We start from the raw sequence: 19,752 nt of genomic DNA, 5'->3' as shown, positions 1-19,752 counted from the left end.
AGCAGAACAAAAAAAAATGGTAAACATCCCTCCATCCGTCCATTATTTGAGCTGCTTCTCCTCACAAGGGTCGCGGGCATGCTGGAGCCTATACCAGCTCGGCACGCAAAGATGTACAACAATCCATCCTCACAAACACACCTAGGGACAAATCAGGGTGTCCAATCAACCTACCGTAAATGTTTTAGGATCAAACCCTGCACCTCTGAACTGTGAGGCCATCGTGCTAACCAGTCACCTACTCTCCCTGTGGTACACAAAATTCCACAAATATTTTCAAATGTTTTAATGCGGGTCCTCGTGATACAACAGAGTTCCACTCCTATGGTGACATAACACCTGAATAGTGAATACATATGTACACAAGTCTTAACGCGGTGTAGTATAGCCCTAACCGACGCCGATATAGTATAGTGGTTCACAAACAAGGTACCACCTAAAAAATATATTAATTAACTCACCACCCTCATTACCATCATTAAAATAGAGTAGCATCGATGTCACAAATGTTCATCAAAAAAATTACGCTAAAAAGTACATTTAATTTTAATTTTTATAAACACTTTTATTTGAAATATGAATATAAATATAAACTAGAAAATGCAATTCCTGGAGAAATTGCGTGTGAAGGCGGAAAGGCTGGAATCTTTTTTGTGGAATGATTTTGAATGACACTGAATGTTTTTGAATGATATTGAATGACTCTTAAATATTGAATGAGGTTGAATGAATTTGAATCATAGTGAATGAAATTGAATGATTTGAATGACAGTGAATAATAGTGAATTATATTGAATCATCATGAATGAAATAGAAAAAAATATTGAATAATGTTGAAAAATATTGAATAATGTTGAAAAATATTGAATAATGTTGGATCATAGTGAATGACATCGAATGAAAATGGGGAAAGGCAGTGATTAATGGAATTGAATGATATTAAATCAACGTGAATAAAGTTGAATGATATTAAATCAAAGCTAATAATATGAAAACTGAATGACTTTAAATCATTTTAAATGGAAGTAAATAACATTGAACAACTTCCGGGTTCGTGACGTCACTTCTGGGTTCCTGACGTCACCTCAGGTCAAAATACGTCACTTCCGGTTTCGCGTGACGTCACTTCCGGTTTCGTGACGTCGCTTCCGGTTTTGTGACGCCACTTCCGGTTTCGTGACGTCACTTTCGGTCAAAACACGCCACCCTCTGTTCCGCGACGTCATTTCCGGTTTCGTGACGTCACTTCCGGTCAAAATACGTCACTTCCGGTTTTGCGGCGTCACTTCCGGTTTTGCGACGCCACTTCCGGTTTCGCGACGTCACTTCCGGTCAAATATACGTCGCCTCCGGTTTCGTGACATCACTTCCGGTTTCGTGACGTCCCTTCCGGTCAAAATACGTCACTTCCGGTTTTGTGACGTCACATCGGGTCAGAATACGTCACTTCCGGTTTCGCTGTGTCACTTCCGGTTTTACGACGTCACTTCCGGTTTCGTGACATCACTCCCGGTCCAAAATACGTCACTTCCGGCCAAAATACGCCACTTCCGGTTTCGCGACGTCACTTCCGGTTTCGTGACATCACTTCCGGCTTCGCGACGTCATTTCCGGTCAAAATACTTCACTTCCGGCTCCGTGACGTCACTTCCGGTTTCGCGGCGTCACTTCCGGTTTCACGACGTCACTTCCGGTTTCGTGGCATCACTTCCGGTCCAAAATACGTCGCTTCCGGCCAAAATACGCCATTTCCGGTTTCGTGACATCACTTCCGGTTTCGTGACGTCACGTCCGGCTTCGCGACGTCATTTCCGGTCAAGATACGTCACTTCCGGCTCCGTGACGTAACTTCCGGTTTCGCGACGTCACTTCCTGTCTCGTGACATCACTTCCGGTCAAAATACGCCACTTCCGGTTTCGTGACATCACTTCCGGTTTCGTGACGTCACGTCCGGCTTCGCGACGTCACTTCCGGCCAAAATACGTCACTTCCGGTTTCGTGACGTCACTTCCGGTCAAAATACGTCACTTCTTGTTTCGTGACGTCACTTCCGGTCAAAATACGTCACTTCCGGTTTCGTGGCGTCACTTTCGGGTTCGTGATGTCACTTCCGGTCGGGATACGTCACTTCCAGTACATGAATCTAAATTGAATTACCTGAATTATGTGAAAGGAATTACATGAATAGAGTGAATCACATGAATTATGGGAAAGGAATTAAATTAATGTGAAATGAATGACCTGAATAACTTGAATTTCAAACTGGAAACATTTGAAATGTTGAATGTCCCATTGGAAATGAATGGGGAATTTGGGGGTGAAACATGTAAAATGGGAATGCATGAATCGAGGGAATCACATGAATAATGTGAAAGGAGTTAAAGGAATGCGAAATGAATGACCTGAATGTCTTGAATTTCAAACTGGAAGCATTTGAATGTGAAATGTTGAATGTCCCAATCGAAATGAATGGGGTGAATTTGGGGTGAAAAATGTGAAATTGTGAATAATCTGAAATAAGTGAATGACGTGAAAAATGGAAGCCCCCATCACATGAATAAGTGGAATGAAGTGAATCGGTTGAATTATGTGGTTGTAGTTAAGCGTAAAAAAAACGGGCGGAATAAGTTTAATAATATTAATAAAGCCGCCTTCACACAATAATATTAATAAAGAATCAGAATAACATATGTGTGAAGGCCTCCACCTTCACACAATAATAAGGGCGTTTCGAAGTAACCCTCAAACGATGGAATGGTGTGTGTGAATACAATAGAAAACGGAGTCTTTTCCTGGAAAGTGTCTAAAATGTATATATAATATAACAATTATCAGTAACGTGTAGGCCTTTCATATTTTGTATAAAACAATCAAATGAAAGCCAGGAGATAAGGCGGCAACTGAGCGTGTCTTCTTGTTCGTACTCCGCCTAACTTGGAAATGTCGTATGTCGGGAACGAAAATCAAGGATGCCAGTCGGAATTGGGGAATTAACCCCGCCCACCTCTACTTCAGACGACTGCCTATAGCAGTACAAAAGCAACCGACCCGTCCAGTTTTTTGCTCCTCTCGGTCTTAGCAACTCACCAAGCAGCAGTCGACACAAGACGAAACTTAAAACCCAAAGTAAAGATGAAACTATATTACTGGGATATTCGTGGGGTGAGTTCTGTAATCTGCAAAACTTCATTGTTTCATGACATAAGTGTAAGAATGAAGCGAGTTTGTTGTTTTGTTTTGTTTTGTTTGTTTTACTTCGCCACTTGTCGTTTGGCCGAAGTTTGCATAATGCCGTGGACGCTGTGGTCGTTAACCCCCCAAAAAAGGCTCGCGAATAGACTGAATATGTGCAGCGATTCTGTCGCTAATGCTAAGGCTAGCTTGCGTGACAGTGGCGACCAGCCTGCACACAATTTTGCTCCATCGGAATGCAATTCTCCTCAAGTTTACCTCATGAACGTGCCATTGTTTTTACCGCATTGGATCTTTTTTCTTTACTAGTTTACTTTTCAGGGTTGAAGTGCACACAATGATCTTAATGATTTATTCGAGTTTCATTTTTTTTATTACTGGCGAGGACAAAGGTAGTCTAAAATAAATAAATACAATAAAGTAACTACAGTGAATGACGGGTCATCATTGATAAATTGAAATCAGCTCTATTTTGAGAGGACGACGCAGGTGTTTGTATTAATGACAGTAATTGGAACGTATGCAGAGTAAAATTACGACAGGTATGTTAATTTTAATTATTAATGGAAACTGTCGCGATATACCCTACGAAAATGTTACTATTTTGTTGTTGGGGAAATCGTGCGCTCAGGGTTGAATTTTTTTCTTCCTCCTAATCCTGCTTTAATTTTTTTTTGGATCACATGAAATACTTTGTAGGTCACGTGTCTTTTGTTGAAACCACGCGATTTATCCCTGCCTATTAGCGGAAAGATTATACTGTGCAATAAATATACTAAAGATGATATTTATCATACTGTCATTATCATTGTTAGAGGTGGAGTGATGAAATAAATTTAGGGAAAAATGTGAAAGTCTACAGCTGAAACTTGTATATTTTGCTGTGTGGCGAGCAAGAAAATCAAGTAGCAGCACGTTTGGGCAAAGGCACCAAAAACAATGTCGGTTCATTTCAAATACTAAATGCAGGATTTTGAAATACAATAATGGCATGCTTGGGTCTGGTTCTCTTCATATCTATTCATTCAGAACAGACAGGTTTTAGATATGTGTCATGCCATGTTTACCATTGTGAAGATTGCACTGACAAGTTTCCCCCCCACTACCTGAAATGCAAAGCTTCATTCTCAGCACACGCTAGTAAATGAGAGACAGAAAAGGCCAAATAAACAACTAAAGCAAACAATCCCCTCCTTGTGATTGCTATGCAGTTGGCCCAGCCTATCCGCCTGCTGCTGGAGTACACTGGGACGACCTATGAGGACGTGTACTTTTCCTGCGGCGAAGGTAACACTCCCCGCTCAACAAAAGCTGCTTTTATATTGACTTGTTTATCCAAATCACTCGTATTGTCATCTTCTTTCTCACGTATGCATGTAGCTCCCAACTATGACAAAAGCTGCTGGCTTGATGTGAAGCACCATCTTGGAATGGACTTTCCCAACGTAAGTGATGGCATGTTCTCGATGACTGAAACCTTTATAAATGAATGTTTCATTGCAGTTACCCTACTTGGAGGACGGAAACAGGAAAATTGTGCAGAGCAATGCCATCATGAGATACATTGCTCGGAAAAACGATATGTGTAAGTTTTGTGCACATATATATGATGGGCCACGTATAATATAGACCCGATAGAGCAGGGGTGGGAAAACCTTTTGATTGGTGGGCCACAATGGGTTCTAAAATTTGACAGAGGGGATGGATGGAGTGTTTTGGTAACCTCACCTCATCGGAGAAAAAAAAAATACATTTGATTTTAAATGAAAATGAACAAAAGCATTACAACAAAATATCTGTCTTTGACACACCAGAGTATTTAGAAAATAAAACATTAATAAGGTTTATTCATTTAATTTTTTTCAAGTTTGGCGGGCCGGATTAACACGTTTAATGGGTTGCATTTTCTAGAAATATTGGTGATGTGATCATTTGAAAATATGAACACCTGGAGATTTATAGAAAATATTGCATGTTATGTTATTCGTACCTTGAGAAATCATCCATGTCTTCACATATCAATATATATAATTATTAATAGCAGAGGTAACTTTGAGCAAATTGGTCATTGGGCAGTGTGCTTTAATCATTACCCAAGTAGCTGTGCTTCATAAAGATTGGTGATCCCAGATGTCGACTCTAATGTGAAGCACGAAAGAATCTCTATTTCTAAGGGAAAATGCATTTCAACTCTACATAGGAAGAACTGTGCTTAGATTTGAATCTAGAAATCTTGATTTAGGTAGCTGTGCAACAAATGCTCCACAAAGCCGCACATTTCCAGGAACATTTTAGCCACTCTCATGAACATTATAATAAACTAGACACTCTGCAATATGAATAAAATCTTGTAGAGCAGCAATTCATATCCTTAAGTTTTATGCAACTGTTGTGGCATTTTCCTTGAAATTCAGCATTTGGGATTTTATAGGTTCTATTTTAAATTTTCTCAAACTTGCAACCTTCCAGAAGCCCAGACAAATTTTTCGAATCAAATCCCTCAAGCACTGAGTTACCACTAGTGCTATCACATTATTAGCCTTAATTGAATCAGTTGTGTGTCCTAAATCTGATCCCAGGTGGAAAGACTGAGGATGAGAAGGTCCGCGTGGACATCTTGGAGAACCAGGCGATGGACTTTCGGAGTAACTTTGTGAGGATGTGTTACACCGACCTTGTGAGTAGCAATTTCCAAGTGGACGTGGTGCGTCTCCCACAGCTCTAAATTTGCTCTACTGATTTCAGGACAAGTTGAAGCCAGGGTACCTGAAAGATCTGCCGTGTGTACTCAAGCAGTTCTCCAATTTCCTTGGAGACCGAAAGTGGTTTGCTGGTGACGAGGTGCTTAATTTGTTTGCCGGACAGGAAATGGCCATGACTAAAAGTGGCAATGGTTAAAATGGCTTTCTTTGGAACAGATTACTTTTGTGGACTTCATCATGTATGAGGCGTTGGACCACCACAGGATGTTTGAAGCCGCCTGTCTGGATGAGTTCAAGAACCTCAAAGACCTTCTGGATCGCTTTGAGGTCAGAGAAAGATCCTTTTTTTTTTTTTCCTCCTGATTCTTGGTCACCATGAATCACTTTGTCTATCACCATTGCAGGCACTTGACAAGATTGCAGACTACATGAAGTCCAAACGGTTCTTAAAGAACCCTGTCAACAACAAGATGGCCAAATGGGGCAACAAGAAAGAGTAAATTTTCAAGTCAAGTCTCAAATACTTTAGAAAAGTTCTAGATCGTCTTCTGTAAAATGTTATGTTCTATTTGCGTATTTGCAAATGTATCCGAAAGATGATGGATATGTTTTGGAAAGATTTGAAGATGCATTTAATTTACATGCACTAAAACGTGATATTCAGCAGATTAAAGTGGAACTCTTTCTCAGTTTGTAACTTTATTGACTTCTGACTTGGAATAAATGGCGGTGTCCATAAATTAATGCAGCAACATTTTTGCCCACAAACTCAGTCATTTAAAAAATACTTCTGATCATCTGAGTTTTTTTTTTTTTTTGCTAAATGTGTAATTAGGTTATTGCACACACTTTCAAAAAATGCAGAATATATCATTCATAACACAAAATGATTAGACTATAATTCAGATGCAATGCTGATCAATGGATGAAGATTAAGGAAAGAGAAAATTGTGGTTGGTCTTTAGTAGCGAACATCATACAGCCCTGATGGTTCACTGGCAAGCTGCAGCAAAAACAAAGGATAAAATAAGTGCCTGTGTGTTTATGCAGATTTGTATGTAGGCCACTTACTGCAATAGCTGATTTAATAGCCTGAAGTTGGAAGAAGACTTTAGCTCCTTCTTCTGGACACACAGTCCTCATCTCATCCTTCCCCATCTGCAGCAGCATCTTACCAGTCAGCACGCCGAGGCTGGCCACAGTGCTGCTCCATACAAAGCGCGACATCGTCATGCAGATGAAAGACACAAAGACGCCCTCTCAATCATGCCACTCACATTTTGGAGAAGCCTTTGTACTGCAGCCATACTCTGACCTCTGCAGGTGAGGACACCATGTCAAGAGTCGGGGGCCCGCGAGGTGGACGCTGTGCCAGGTTGAATTACAGTGAATGAAATCGCACAGAAATCTGCAAGCCTTCCTCCACAGCGCGACATGCGTACCATGTCTTCCACAGGCAGGCCGCTCCTCAAAGGCTCCAGAACATTCTGAGGAACATTGCCTTCCACTCCACGGTTGTTCCGCACGAGCCACCATTGCTTGGACCTCTGAACCACCTTTTGAAAGAACAATCAGGTGTTCTCAAACGTTTTGGGTGAAGAAATCCCTCGTTATGTCACAATCAGAGCTTTTTTTTTTTTTTATAGCTCCAAAGGTAAGAAGGAGTAATTAGTTTGTTTGACATAATTTGTTAACACATGATCTCACCTCAACCACTTCACCCTTCATAACAGAGAGCTCTCTGTTGTTGCGAGCCATGAAGTCATAAATGACCCGCACGTGGTCGCGGCCTTCCTTGGTGTTGCTTTCCAGTCGACCCGGTGCTAAGCGCTGGCTGTTGCTCCTGCTCACTTGGCCGTTCCGGTAAGGGAGTTGGGCGGGCTTGTGCAGGGGTGCAGGTGGCCGCCAGCCGTCATAGAACTCGGGGAGGTAAGGTGGGACATCATCATCGGGCCATCGAGACCTGTGAGGACGACGGGATAGAGTTCGGGTTGAGAGAAATTGAGTGGACAGCAGCAAAGCAAGAATGTCATCCACGTGACAATAAACGAGTGTTTTTGTCAAGACTTGAATGGAAAAAAGCTAACGGGGAAAGCATGAGCATTTGTTTGTTATTCTGTTGCCATGGCATCCATTTTGTCACCCGTGGGTGATCTTGGAAATGAACTGCTAGATTTTCCACGTGTCACGCAAACGTCATTGCTTCAACTTTTCCCTCTCATATCAGCAGTCCACACCCGGCATCAGGGTGTGTCCTGGGATATCATATCTCTAATTTGGACTGTTAGGAAAGGAGTTGAGGTAAATGAAATGATTAAAATGCTGTGTCGCAACCTGGGGATGTTCCAGCTGTCTCCCAGAGCCCTCCAGAGCTGGTCTTCCTCCGGGCTGACCACCTGTCTGAGCAGCCGAAGGGATCCCTCCGTAAGCAGGGGAGATAACACGGTCGGAGGCATGTGGGTATGGTAGTGCGGCAGGATCTGTGCAGGAAATAACAGAAATCTAGTCGAAAATGTTCTTTACAACAATATGTTCTCTGCGGCGTCTCAACACAGTAATCAGATTAAAACTACTTTTGTTGAATTTGAATCGACTGAAAATGACATGACTGTGCCGAAGGGCTCAGGTGACGAACGACCAGTCACAACGCAACTGTTTTCTGGGTTTGTCATGTGACGTTTGCCTTGGGCACTGTGTGATGTCATTTTCAGTCGACAGCAAGTGGAAAAATGACTGCCCTTTGAATGGCGATAACCGGATGGATTTCGCTAATCAATTAATCTGCCACAAATGGAATATTAATGTGTTTAAACAAGTGGGGGTGTATAGAGCATATTTATTAAACAGAACATTTCTGACTTGACTTTCCCCCCATCAAGTAGACTTTTCAAGTATCTGTACTTGATTATTATAATTTATTTCTGAAGGCTTTTTTTAATTTACTGTACTTGAAAAAAATTCTACGTATGGTGTATTTATTTTTTTTAGTTGTCATCAGTAGTCAATTTAGCAAATTTGTTTACTCAGTTCACGACGTTACTACAAGAGTAATCAAAGTTATCAAAATAGGACAGCAAATTTTAAATTTGAATTTGGAGTACATTTCAAAGTTTGTTCTTTTTTACTTCAATACCTCTACTTTTCGTTATGCTTAAATAACATACTTGTACTTTAGTCCAACGTGATGAGCGGAGAGATGTACATATTGTGAAATGATGAATGACTCACTGTAGCTAAACTGCTGAAGAAAAAGTGGACGTAGTCAGAGGCGCTGGTGTTGACCAATGAGCCTTCCAGCAGGGCCTGTTGAAAAAGCAAACTTGCAGTCAACGCAAGCTCACACACGGAAATAAATGTGCTTACTTACCAACAGATTGAATCCATATTTGATTTTCTGAAGACAGGAGATAAATTCCTGAGGAGGGGGCAGACGTGCAGCTGAAGGGAAATGAACAGGTCAAGTTGCAGGAGGAGTTGCGTCTTCTGAGTCAATCTGAGAGGGAATCCGAATCTACCTGGGCTCTTGAGGTTCTTTCTGCCTTTCTTCTTGTTTTTGTCGACTTGCGGCGTGGTCACAGCCGTCGCAGTGAGCACCTTGTCCATGAAGAGCTCCAGATCATTCAAAATGTGGTTTAAAATCTCCTGCGGGAACGGAACACAAGTCAGTGAAATCCTTGCAGACCGGCGAGAGGTGTGACATGTACACCTGTGCTCAAAAGTTGACATCGAGTCGTCATGCGCACGGATGGCATATTCATTGACTGACTGGACTATGCGATCTGAAATCGTAACTGAATTGAGTCTGCATCCACAGATTCAAATTTGATAGCACATCTGCCTGTGAGGTCTGAGGTTACAGGTTCGAATCCCGGCAATGGCCTTTCTATGTGCATTTTCTGCAGGTACTCTAGACTCCTCCTACATTCCAAAAACATGCTCATTAAGTACATCAAAGCCTGACTTGATCATAGATGTGGCCGTGATTGCGTCTTATATTAATCGAAGAATATTGCGAGTTTCATTCCAATATTTTCAGACAATGCATGCCTGCACACTTGCACACACATTTTTGGGGAGGATCTATCACGGTTTTCGTACATTATGACACCCTAATGGAACGGCTGCATTCCGTTCCACGATACACAGGTTGGCTGCGTCAGCCAATCACTCATACGTTAAATGTCACTTGTGGAGCACTTCATCACCAACCTGCTGAATTTATCACTTTGTCAATTAGTGTCCAGACCTGTGGATGTGGCGCATGCAGCAAACACAAACCACCCCCCCCCCCCACACACACACACACCAGTAGCAAATGTATGCCCAGGACGAGTTTATGTAAAATTGCGACCACAGCAGCATGACAGCTCTGACCGTGTTCCTCTCATCATCTGTCAGCTCGGCAACATCTGGAGGGCTGCGGGGTCCACCGAGGTCACGCTGGTACCCGTCTTCTTCTTGTGGGGCGTAAAAACGAGGGGGAGGTGGAATGTCTTGGGATTGAGAAGATGTGTTTTTTTTAAATGAGAAAATACAAAGTACAATGGTAGTACTATGTACTATGGAGAGCATTTGTTTAACATCCAGCTCAAAGTCCATGTACTTGTACACTCTGTCCTCACTAGTAAGACAGTTCAGTGCGCTAGTACGTAGAACAGCTGCGTCTTGCTTGAAAGGTCCGTTCTACCACTTTTGACCTTCTAGGACACAATTAAACCTCACGATACCACTAAAATCAACTAGTAGCAGTTGTCATATACTAGTAGCCGCAGGTACCCTATTAGAAGCACCAAAATACCCACAACCTGTTCCTCACCAGTAACATGATACTAAAAACGAGACCTACTAGTGAGCAGAAATCTCGAACAGTTCGAAAAAAAAATTGTGCACCCTGATGGTTCTACTGCTGTGCTGAATTGTCAGACTAATGAGGGAAAAGCATACTTGTATGAACTTTAAGATGGATATCAAGGCGATTAAAAAATGCTCAAAAATTTGTCAAATGAATTCAGCAGCTCTATGAGTGTGTGTCAGTCAAAACTGAACATCAGAATTCAATTTTTATGAAATCAGAATTCAGGATGTGAATTTTTCTTGAAGTCTGCTGACCGGGTTCTCTGTGGGTCCACTGCGGGAGGGGCCGCTCTGGCGGTGGCAGGGGTCTTTCTCTCGGGGGAACACGAGGTGAAGCCTGGTGGGAACTTCCTGAAGCATGAAGGAGGAAAAGAGGAGTTGCAGTAGAAGTACACGTTAGGGAGTGAATAAAACCCAATGCCTATCTATTGGTTGCTCTTAAATGCCAGGTCGTGTCGCAGAACATCCAAAATCCTATTTTCATGAGGCGGGATTTATTTATTTTTTTTAATGACAGTGACTAAATCAAAATGACGCAATAGATTAGATTTAAATAATCCACTTCAGGTGTCACTGTCTCCCATTACAGCAAAACACGACCAGATCATCAAAGGGAAACCAGCTCAGAGCTCTCGTTAATTGCAACACTGTTGAAAATAAAATCAAAGTTCACCGCGTTCTCTCTCAGCCCAATACGGGATAGGCCGCTCCAGCGGCAGTGGAGAGTTTCTTTCTTGCACAGCACGCGGTGCAACATGCTGGAAGCTTCCAGGCGCTTGAAGGCCGATGATGTTCTCAAGGTTACTCCTGAAAAACCGGAAAGAGTAAAACAAACATCATTGGCGTTTGCAACTTTGCATCTTGTACCTGATGACTGGCCGCTCTCTGCGAGGTTCCACAGGACCGCTTCCTCTTTGGACAAACTTATCGAGGTCACTCTTGAGGAGGTCTGCCTATTAAGAAATCAAAAACATGTTGTAGATTATAATCAACATTAAGTTTTTTTTGTGAAGCTGAAGTCTTGAATCTTAGATTAGCGCCTTTGACAAGCGGAAAAATGTAAGTTTGCATTCATTTTCTTCCTGATCTGGCAACTAAGATTAGATTCATTTGTAGTTTTCCAGATGTTAGATGACCACACATGGTGCGAAGTGAGGCACCCATCTGAAAGTGTCTTGCCAGTTGACCGAGCACCGTCAGACGAGGACTCACCCCAGCCTCCTCACACTGGAAGATGAAGACTTGGGGGAAGCGCTTGCTACGTTCCCTGGCGGTGACCAACAGCAGCGAGTCGTAAGCGCAGCTGTCCAACACTGCTTTGGTCTGCTGGATGTTGATCAGCGGAACAGCCTCCAGCTCTGCCTTTAAGCCAAGATATTAGAAGACACACTGTCGAGGTAAACATGGCGATGCGCACCATGCTCTGAAGACTTTTGTAGGAAGGATGCATTCTCATTCGTTATAATTCCAGTTTGCATCATCACACGGCACCTTTGCTCTCTGTATTAAAATGTGATTAGCATACATGATTTTTAATTACAAAGTTGGGGATCAATGCGATCGCCGCAAAGAATAATGAGGACAAGCATTGTAAAAAAAAAAAAAATCAGATGGTTGGAGTTACGAACTTTGCTCTCTTTGTCAAGTAGCAGCCAGTAGCCTCCTTGAACCTCCATGAACATCTCCTGAGGCCACAAGCGACCTTTGGCATCCAGCCGCTTAAGCTTGTCCACGCAGTCGTCCACAGTGGTCAGGTGCTGACCGTCCAGCTCGCAGGTCAGCAAGTGCTGTGCGGGGGTCAGAGGCGGTGAGTTTGGGCGGGGGCCAAGCTCCACAATGGAGCGCAAACCTCGCTGACTTTACCTCCACTCTGACGTTAAGGTTGTCGGACTGCTTGCTCAGCACCTCGGAGTACTCCTTTCTTTGCACTTGATGCAAAATTGGGAAGTCACAACATGCCCCAATATTAGGTCCAGAAAACATTAAGTCTGAATACTTGACATCCATCTTAAGGTGGGTGCTCTTTGTCCATGCTAATAAGAACATTCAGCGCACTAAAAGAATAGATGAGATTTTTCCAATACTGATTTTCAATCTTGTGTGACATTTCTGTAGATGAGTAGGTTAAATTCGGCATACTAGAAAAACAACGGGGGCGGAACGGGGTCGGGGGCCGACAATTTTTATGAATAAGGCCGGAGAGTCAAGGCCGGAACAGTACAGAGATCGCGGCCGGAGGGCGGGGGACTGACCGGCAAAAAAGGGTCAAGTGCCCAGCTTTGGTTCTTTTATTAACGTGCAGTTGTCAATTAATGCAGTTGCACTAGTGAGATGACACTAGAACATAAACTTTAAGATGGATGTCCAAAGGCTCAAAAGACTTCCTGCACAATAATAGAGACACGAGGGTACAAAAAGCACAAGGACTGTCTACTCCTAGTAGAAGACAGCTGGGATAGGCTCCAACGTTCATGAATCTTAAGATGGATATGAAAGATTTTGTAGAACTGGTCAAATGGTGTTTTGTCATGAGTCAACATACTGTAAATGGATTTGGCACTCAGTTTGGACACATTTCTCTGAGAGCTCTGAGGTGAGGACCCCCTGGAATTATCTTGTTGGAAAGCCCATCTCGACTGAGGGAGCTCTTCTGGTGGGAAACCGCTGAAACACACACAAAAAAAAGGCCTTTTATTGACCACTATATACATGAGCAACACAATGTTTTGTGAGCGTGTGTGCTTCAAAGGAAAAAGTGATCCCCAGAATTGTGATTCTCGACAACTATAGCGGTCACAAACAGCCCCTTTCTCCCTCCAAACTATTTCCCAGAACAATCCTACAAATATTTATTGGAAGCTAATACTGACATCCCAATTGAACTATTTGCTCCCCCACCTCTGAAATGGCAGCGCCCACTGCCTTGTCACCAAGGAACTCAAATACACTTGTCATACTTCATTTTAATAATTTGTTGTTTCTGTACTATAACCTCTCGACATCACTGAAAAAGTTAGAAATTGACAATTGAATACACACGTCAATAGTTGTTGTGGAGTGGATGTGCTGTCACACTCTTATTTAATGATAATCTGAGCTAACACTGCAGCTCAGCTTACCTGATGGCTTTGACAGTACCTCGGCCACTGCCAGCCAAGGATATCATGTCATTGGTGGAGAAACTCTGAGTGGGGAAGGTTATGTTTTGTCCTAGTGTTTCATAAAAGTGGAGAAGAAGCGCAAAGCGGATCGCTCACATTTTCACAAATGGGAAGATAACTCAGATAGTTTTTAATAAATACAGAAAAGTTGATGGCTGCGCAGGCGCTCCCAATAGAATTATTTACAAACATAAAAAAAAAAATGCAATTTTCCATTATGCTCCCACCCACCCATCTGTAAAATGAAATCATGCAAATTAAGATCAGGCGTGAAAAATAACACTTACCTTGGGGAGTAAGAAAATGGACGAGAGTTGCCCAACATTTTCTATCTTCTTATCTTTTGTGGTTTTCTAAGAAAATTAATAAACTGCACTCTCAGGCCAAACCTAGAAAGGAACACAAATGATAATGTTGATATAATAGTGTGTCAAGATATGATGTATTGTATTACATATTACAGTACACGTTAAATAAACAGGCAGGTTAATTATAAACTCGTCGATGAATGGCTGTGTTTACCTTTGTAGACATGTTAAAACAAATGAAAATAATATATATTTTTTTTAGCTATGTTAATGAGTTACATAGGATATACATCGTAAGCTTCACTCATAGACAAACTTATAAAATAAGCACATGATTGCATAATGTATACATTTATTATATAAGGTCAATGTGCCAAACCAAATGGGACCAGCCGAAAGGAAAAGAAATCAGGATGAAATCTATTATGAATTAAAAAAAAAAAATCATCTTTCAAATGATTATAGGACAAGATAAAATAAAAGCATTATTAATCAAATACATCCAAGTTTGTCAATATCAAGCCACAAATCCATGAGGCACAAAAAGGCAAAATTAAAAGACATCAAAAAGCCCGATTGGAAGTTTATGTTGGAAATGACATTACCATCGCTGGTATTTTACTACCTGTCAGCGTTGCTCCAGTGGCATTATTCCATTGTAGAGAATGCGTATTCCTTACACGGCGTTACACGCAAACGACTGCCATCACTTCCTGCTTGTACGCGTCGTGATCAAAGATCAGCAGGCTTGGCCCCTTGTCAGAGGCGGAATACTATTTGAAGTGTTCCTTATGAGTCCAAAGGTTTCCAAACACTGGTGGTTTCCTTGCAAAGTTCAACGGTTGCCAAGACTTCAGAAAACACTCATTATTGTAGAATTATTTGGTCACGTGGAAACTTAATGGGATGAAAAACAATAGTAAAAGTGCCTTATCCCTCTAATAGGACATTAAAAAAAATAAATCAAACAGAAAAAACAATCAGACCATCGAGGTTGAGTAAAGACAAGCATTTATTTGACTATCAGCTGATGTGGAAATACTGTACACACCCATGAGAGTGACAGAGACCGACTATAAGGGGCAAAGAGTTTATTCTGTAAAAGAAAAAAGTGCCCGTCTCGTCTTGGAACAATGAGTTGGAGGTTCAAGTGGCGCAGGAGACTTGACAGTTTAGACGACAGCTTTGACCTGGGTGGCCTTGGCCAGAGCTTTGAGGTCTGCGATGCACTTCGCGATGCTCTCCTTCTCCTGGAAGACAACCGACAAGCACAGTTCACTGGGACACTCGGCACATTTTAAGCAGAAGAATGTCAACGGAAACGATTAGAAAAATTAAGCACTACCATCGAGACTATACGGTGTTACAGTCCACTACCTCTTAATGTCTTTATGTTACACTGTCAAAATTATGAGCTGAGTAGGTGTTTGTGTCAGACTGAATGTCACCAAAAAGTTACTTTCTTGAAAAGGGGCAATAAAAGAAAAAAAAACAAAATCAACAAACTGAATCAGCACTAAAATACTTTATGGCCTCAGGCGTTGAGAGGAGCTCATGTAAAAATGCAAAATTGGCAAGAGGCAGATGAGAAGAAAGCTTACCTGCTGAGGCGTGATGCTGCTCACGACATTCTTCTCCACCCAGTTGACCATGTGCTCCTGAGCCATGCGGCGCTGGAGATCCTGCAGGGCAACCTGGTAGTCCAGGCGCTTCTTCACCTCATTGGTCACCATGTGTAGCCTCTCTCTGAAGTTGGTCTCCAACAGTGTGGCAACATTGTTCTGAGGGGAAAGACACACTGTGACTGCACAACATTTGATGGATGCTCAAGCTCAGAAGCATCTGGTCGTTCGGCTTCACGAAAAGATTGAAAGAAACGGCCACATGAAGTACATTGTTTTGATGCAATTCCAATAATGTTTCATGTGTTAGGGCCATTTGGAACTAGAATAAATTTGTCATATTTTGCGACAATTTGCATTTTCGGCCTTCGGATGGAACTCGTCTTGACTATTGACAGATTTATTTCCTTGTGTGGGCTTCAATCAAGTCAGGGCTATTAATTACGTCTTTAAAAACAAGACAAAATGTTCAATACCATCTAAAAAAAGAAGCAATTGCAATCACTTCCAAGTGATGGGCATTGTTGTTTGCTGCGATAGCAGCTGATAGCCAGCAGAGGTTGACAAAAAGTCTCAATGATGTGGAGGCCAGGTTACACACAAATGCAACAATTGTGCACATCAAGTCTTTTGGGTGGAGGCCCGGTCAGGCCGCTGAGAGCCATGTTGTGGTGACCCTGTCAGAACCAGCATTGCTCTCACATTTCAAAAACGGGCATGCTAGATTTAATGCAAGTGCACATGGCTGTACACCAAGACAAGAAAACGTTAGCTTACCCTCTTAGCGTCGAAGAGCAACGATCGGCCCTCGACTCGCCACTGTTCCTTCTTCTCATCCTCAATGGCCTGAGTCAGGCTGGACATGGAGGAGTCTTTCACTTCCTGAGCTTTGGCCACTTTGTCCTTGAAACGCAACAAGATTAGAAATGAACAAATAGTCTGGGATGTTGGGCTTTCAGATGAAAATTTGCAATGTACTCTAAGGTTGAATTGACCTCTCAACTTTTTAATGCACATGTGCAAGTTTCAGTACTTTTCGCACAATTGACCAGTTGGCCATGAAGGTTTAGCAAAATCATGGTTTATTTCACCTATAAAGGTTAGCGCGCAGTTTTAGGTTCCACCTGAAATTGCAGGACTTTTTGTGAGGAAAGTTTGCATAAACAAAAGCTACTGAGACGATGCGGCTTCACTTAAAATAGGGGCGTTCCATGTTTGTATGACGAGATCCTATCCATAAGGTCCACCAACCTCGTTGAGTTTGTCAGCAAAGGTTGCGACACTTGGACCGAATTTCTTGACAGCGTAGATGATGACTGCGCCAATGGAGGCAGCGGCAAACGTCTCGTGGTTGATGACATAGATTTCCTTGGAGAGCATGTAGACGATGAGGCCAGTGCCCAGCATGTAGGGTCCTAGATGACAAAGGACGCATTCATTGTCAGATAGGAAACTGGTGGGGTTCAGGGGATCTCCAAATTGAGTCAATTAAATTTTCCTAAAATGTGTTATTCACAGAATTTAAAATAGACCATTTTGGCCAAATAACTAAAAATGCAATAATTACAGTGACATAAAAAAACTATTAGCCCTCTCCTTGAATTCACATTTTTTCCAGTGTGACCATCAAATTTGTCATTTGCGTGCATTCCAGAACAGTTCTTGTTTCTTCTAGTACAGAGAAGACGAAAATAGGGCTGCCAAGATTAGTCGACTAATCACGACGACATCGACAATTTTAATAATCGACGCGTCGTTTATTTGTATCCGTAATTATTTGGCGCTCTGCTTTTCGTTCGAAAATGCCTCATCTTCCACTTCTCCTGCTGGCTGTATGGCTGCACATGTGCAGTAGTGCTAATTTAGGTCATCTGTGAAGTACAAGAGAAGTATTGTGGGTAAATGAATTTCATTGGTAACACGTGTTAGCGATAGCACCAGAATCCCAAAGTCTGAATGCATTTCGGACCATTACTTAATACGATGTAAACATCTCTTTCATAGCAGCACAGCGGTGATGAATGAGCATCTAAAAAGGAAGCACTTTGGGGATGATACAGATTTTTGCTATTTATGGCGAAACCAGTCCCTATATGCTCACTGGTCCACTTCCACTTCCAGTTGACAGTTAAAGACAACTGACCTGTCACTCCTGTTTTGGGGTACAAGAGCTGGAAAATCTCCTCTGGGAAGATGCCATGACGGACTTTGCCTCCCTTCTCTGGCAGAGGGGGCACTGGGGCCAGATTCTGGGATGATGCATGCAGGGAGCGAGATGCCTGGACCAGCCTACATTGGAAAGCAAAATTAATATAAAATAGGTAAGGGGGGGGGGGGACATAGCCAATACAAAATCTGTAAGGTTTTGTTGCGTTAAGCACACACCCAGCTCCGAGGGGGCCGCTGCCTTTCAGGGCATTAGCTGCAAACAAGAAAACAAGACAATATTAATACTGGATGGTTACTTTCTCCAAATCCATTTTTCCCAATTCACTAAGTAACCCACTATGAAATGACCCCTTGAACTTCATAGTTGTACAGTTTACTTGTGTGCACTCCTCAGATTTACTTCGCTTTGGACCTTTGAGGCAAAAATGTGCACTCACTAACAGCTATAAAATCCCTACTGGTCAAGTCGAATAAGAATAGAAGCTCAATCCGTAATTTGACTTTACCTAGTCTTTTTTTTTTATCCAAATGTGAGTACTTTTTCCATCTCTGAAGACATGCAAGGATGAAAGATTTGAATACATTTACTCCAAAGTTTCATGTATGCCACAAGGTGTATTTCAACCAAAACGATCGCCGAATATTGTTTTAAAAGAGAGAAATGCACAAAAATGCCCGAGAATGACATAAAAGAATATGCGCATTATGATTAGTAATTGATCGTCATGGGTAAACAGACCAAGTAACGAGAGCAGTCCCCACGTTAGCTGTCAGGAAAGAAGGTGACATTTACGCTAAAGCATTGAGCTATCACACCACCTACTATGAATCCCACATTTGAATTCCTATTGCGTCGTCTGCTGGAACGCAAAGCAAACTAAGCACCGCCAACATAATGTCACATAACTATCTCACTAACGTGCATGCTTTGCGTTAAGATTATTTAGAAGTCTGGGGACGTTAGCTAGTGCTAGCGTGTCACTCATTCAACGCGCGGCCTTCACTTTACCCTTCAGCTTTCCCCACAATATACGCTTCTCATTTGTCGTGGCACGGCTGATTTGCCGTTCTGTATTATCTAAAAAGCCTCGAGGGGTCCATACCTGAAACGATAACAAGCCTGGACAGCATGATGTATGAAGGACCAAGTCGTCCGCAACACCGGGCACCCTGTTTCGGTCTCTTCGTGCCCTTCTGCAAAGCGCAGCAACTATGGCGGACAAAACGAGAACGTCCACCGACATCTCGCGAGATCTTAAACAACCTACAATTACATACAATTACCGCTAGATGATGCTGCTTATGAGCTAGTCTTTGACATTGACAAGAGGTTGAACCAAAAGTCATTTTAAGATACATTTGTGTTTACATACCCTAAGACCTAGAGGTATATAAACGTATGAGTACAACTGTTTACATCACAATAACCCACGAGTTGGCAGGCATAAAGTTGTGCTCAAAAGTTTCTATACCTCAAGGGCAGAATTTCCCAACCAGGTGGACGCGTACCTCTTGGGGTACATGAGAAAATTGCACGTAGGTACGTGGAAACATTTAAAATTTATTTCCCTGATTAATAACCCGGAGCACAGCCGTCAACTCAAAAAGAGTCTCATTAATGCTCAAATGACTGATGAAAAGAAATTAAAACTGCTATAGTGGGTCTGAATGTTATTCTTGTTCAGAGTTTCTTCCTGATATCTAAACATTTTGACACTTATGTAAATGCATTAAATGTTAAAA

The 19,752-nt window shown here is 42.1% G+C and overlaps 3 protein-coding genes across 3 annotated transcripts; 1 reads left to right on the top strand and 2 right to left on the bottom strand.

The window, feature by feature from the left end:
* Positions 1 to 2,994: 2,994 nt before the first annotated feature.
* LOC148340124 (glutathione S-transferase Mu 3-like) lies at positions 2,995 to 6,584 on the top strand. Its single transcript, XM_088290558.1, has 8 exons — positions 2,995 to 3,163; positions 4,405 to 4,480; positions 4,574 to 4,638; positions 4,697 to 4,778; positions 5,773 to 5,870; positions 5,939 to 6,034; positions 6,112 to 6,222; positions 6,300 to 6,584. The coding sequence occupies exons 1-8, from the start codon at positions 3,134 to 3,136 to the stop codon at positions 6,393 to 6,395; spliced, it is 654 nt and encodes a 217-aa protein (XP_088146684.1). The 5' UTR covers positions 2,995 to 3,133; the 3' UTR covers positions 6,396 to 6,584.
* A 25-nt stretch (positions 6,585 to 6,609) lies between these two features.
* Positions 6,610 to 15,069, bottom strand: eps8l3b (EPS8 signaling adaptor L3b). The gene is made up of 19 exons (XM_088290556.1): positions 14,844 to 15,069; positions 14,198 to 14,299; positions 13,292 to 13,413; positions 12,613 to 12,677; positions 12,378 to 12,536; positions 11,962 to 12,111; positions 11,617 to 11,702; positions 11,423 to 11,556; positions 11,005 to 11,100; positions 10,270 to 10,388; positions 9,411 to 9,537; positions 9,263 to 9,333; positions 9,124 to 9,198; positions 8,230 to 8,375; positions 7,603 to 7,858; positions 7,338 to 7,451; positions 7,173 to 7,261; positions 6,967 to 7,099; positions 6,610 to 6,898 (listed from the first exon to the last, which is right to left on the bottom strand). Exons 2-19 carry the CDS (start codon positions 14,233 to 14,235, stop codon positions 6,857 to 6,859), a joined length of 2,022 nt encoding a protein of 673 aa, XP_088146682.1. The 5' UTR covers positions 14,236 to 14,299; positions 14,844 to 15,069; the 3' UTR covers positions 6,610 to 6,856.
* A 143-nt stretch (positions 15,070 to 15,212) lies between these two features.
* Positions 15,213 to 19,155, bottom strand: atp5pb (ATP synthase peripheral stalk-membrane subunit b). The gene is made up of 7 exons (XM_088290557.1): positions 19,113 to 19,155; positions 18,226 to 18,262; positions 17,984 to 18,129; positions 17,092 to 17,255; positions 16,618 to 16,743; positions 15,820 to 15,999; positions 15,213 to 15,468 (listed from the first exon to the last, which is right to left on the bottom strand). Exons 1-7 carry the CDS (start codon positions 19,138 to 19,140, stop codon positions 15,391 to 15,393), a joined length of 759 nt encoding a protein of 252 aa, XP_088146683.1. The 5' UTR covers positions 19,141 to 19,155; the 3' UTR covers positions 15,213 to 15,390.
* Positions 19,156 to 19,752: the final 597 nt, after the last annotated feature.

The sequence above is a fragment of the Idiotropiscis lumnitzeri genome, chromosome 3, assembly GCF_059441095.1.
Source record: "Idiotropiscis lumnitzeri isolate Australia: NSW breed Sydney's pygmy pipehorse chromosome 3, RoL_Ilum_1.0, whole genome shotgun sequence".
In the NCBI taxonomy this organism is placed as follows: Eukaryota; Metazoa; Chordata; class Actinopteri; order Syngnathiformes; family Syngnathidae; genus Idiotropiscis; species Idiotropiscis lumnitzeri.
This window is presented reverse-complemented; position numbering and strand designations above follow the sequence as displayed.

What these genes read in the sequence shown, in the direction of transcription:
- LOC148340124 (XM_088290558.1), top strand. Translation starts at nt 3,134, where the DNA reads ATGAAACTATATTACTGGGATATTCGTGGG. An exon ending in ATTACTGGGATATTCGTGGG is followed by an intron (nt 3,164 to 4,404) that starts GTGAGTTCTGTA and finishes ATTGCTATGCAG; the next exon opens with TTGGCCCAGCCTATCCGCCT. An exon ending in TTGGAATGGACTTTCCCAAC is followed by an intron (nt 4,639 to 4,696) that starts GTAAGTGATGGC and finishes GTTTCATTGCAG; the next exon opens with TTACCCTACTTGGAGGACGG.
- eps8l3b (XM_088290556.1), bottom strand. Translation starts at nt 14,235, where the DNA reads ATGTTGGGCAACTCTCGTCCATTTTCTTACTCCCCAAG. An exon ending in AAAGAACCTCAAGAGCCCAG is followed by an intron (nt 9,334 to 9,410) that starts GTAGATTCGGAT and finishes ATTTCCCTTCAG; the next exon opens with CTGCACGTCTGCCCCCTCCT. An exon ending in GACAGCTGGAACATCCCCAG is followed by an intron (nt 7,859 to 8,229) that starts GTTGCGACACAG and finishes TCGTCCTCACAG; the next exon opens with GTCTCGATGGCCCGATGATG.
- atp5pb (XM_088290557.1), bottom strand. Translation starts at nt 19,140, where the DNA reads ATGCTGTCCAGGCTTGTTATCGTTTCAG. An exon ending in CCCCAAAACAGGAGTGACAG is followed by an intron (nt 17,256 to 17,983) that starts GTCAGTTGTCTT and finishes TTTGTCATCTAG; the next exon opens with GACCCTACATGCTGGGCACT. An exon ending in GCAGCATCACGCCTCAGCAG is followed by an intron (nt 15,469 to 15,819) that starts GTAAGCTTTCTT and finishes GTTGTCTTCCAG; the next exon opens with GAGAAGGAGAGCATCGCGAA.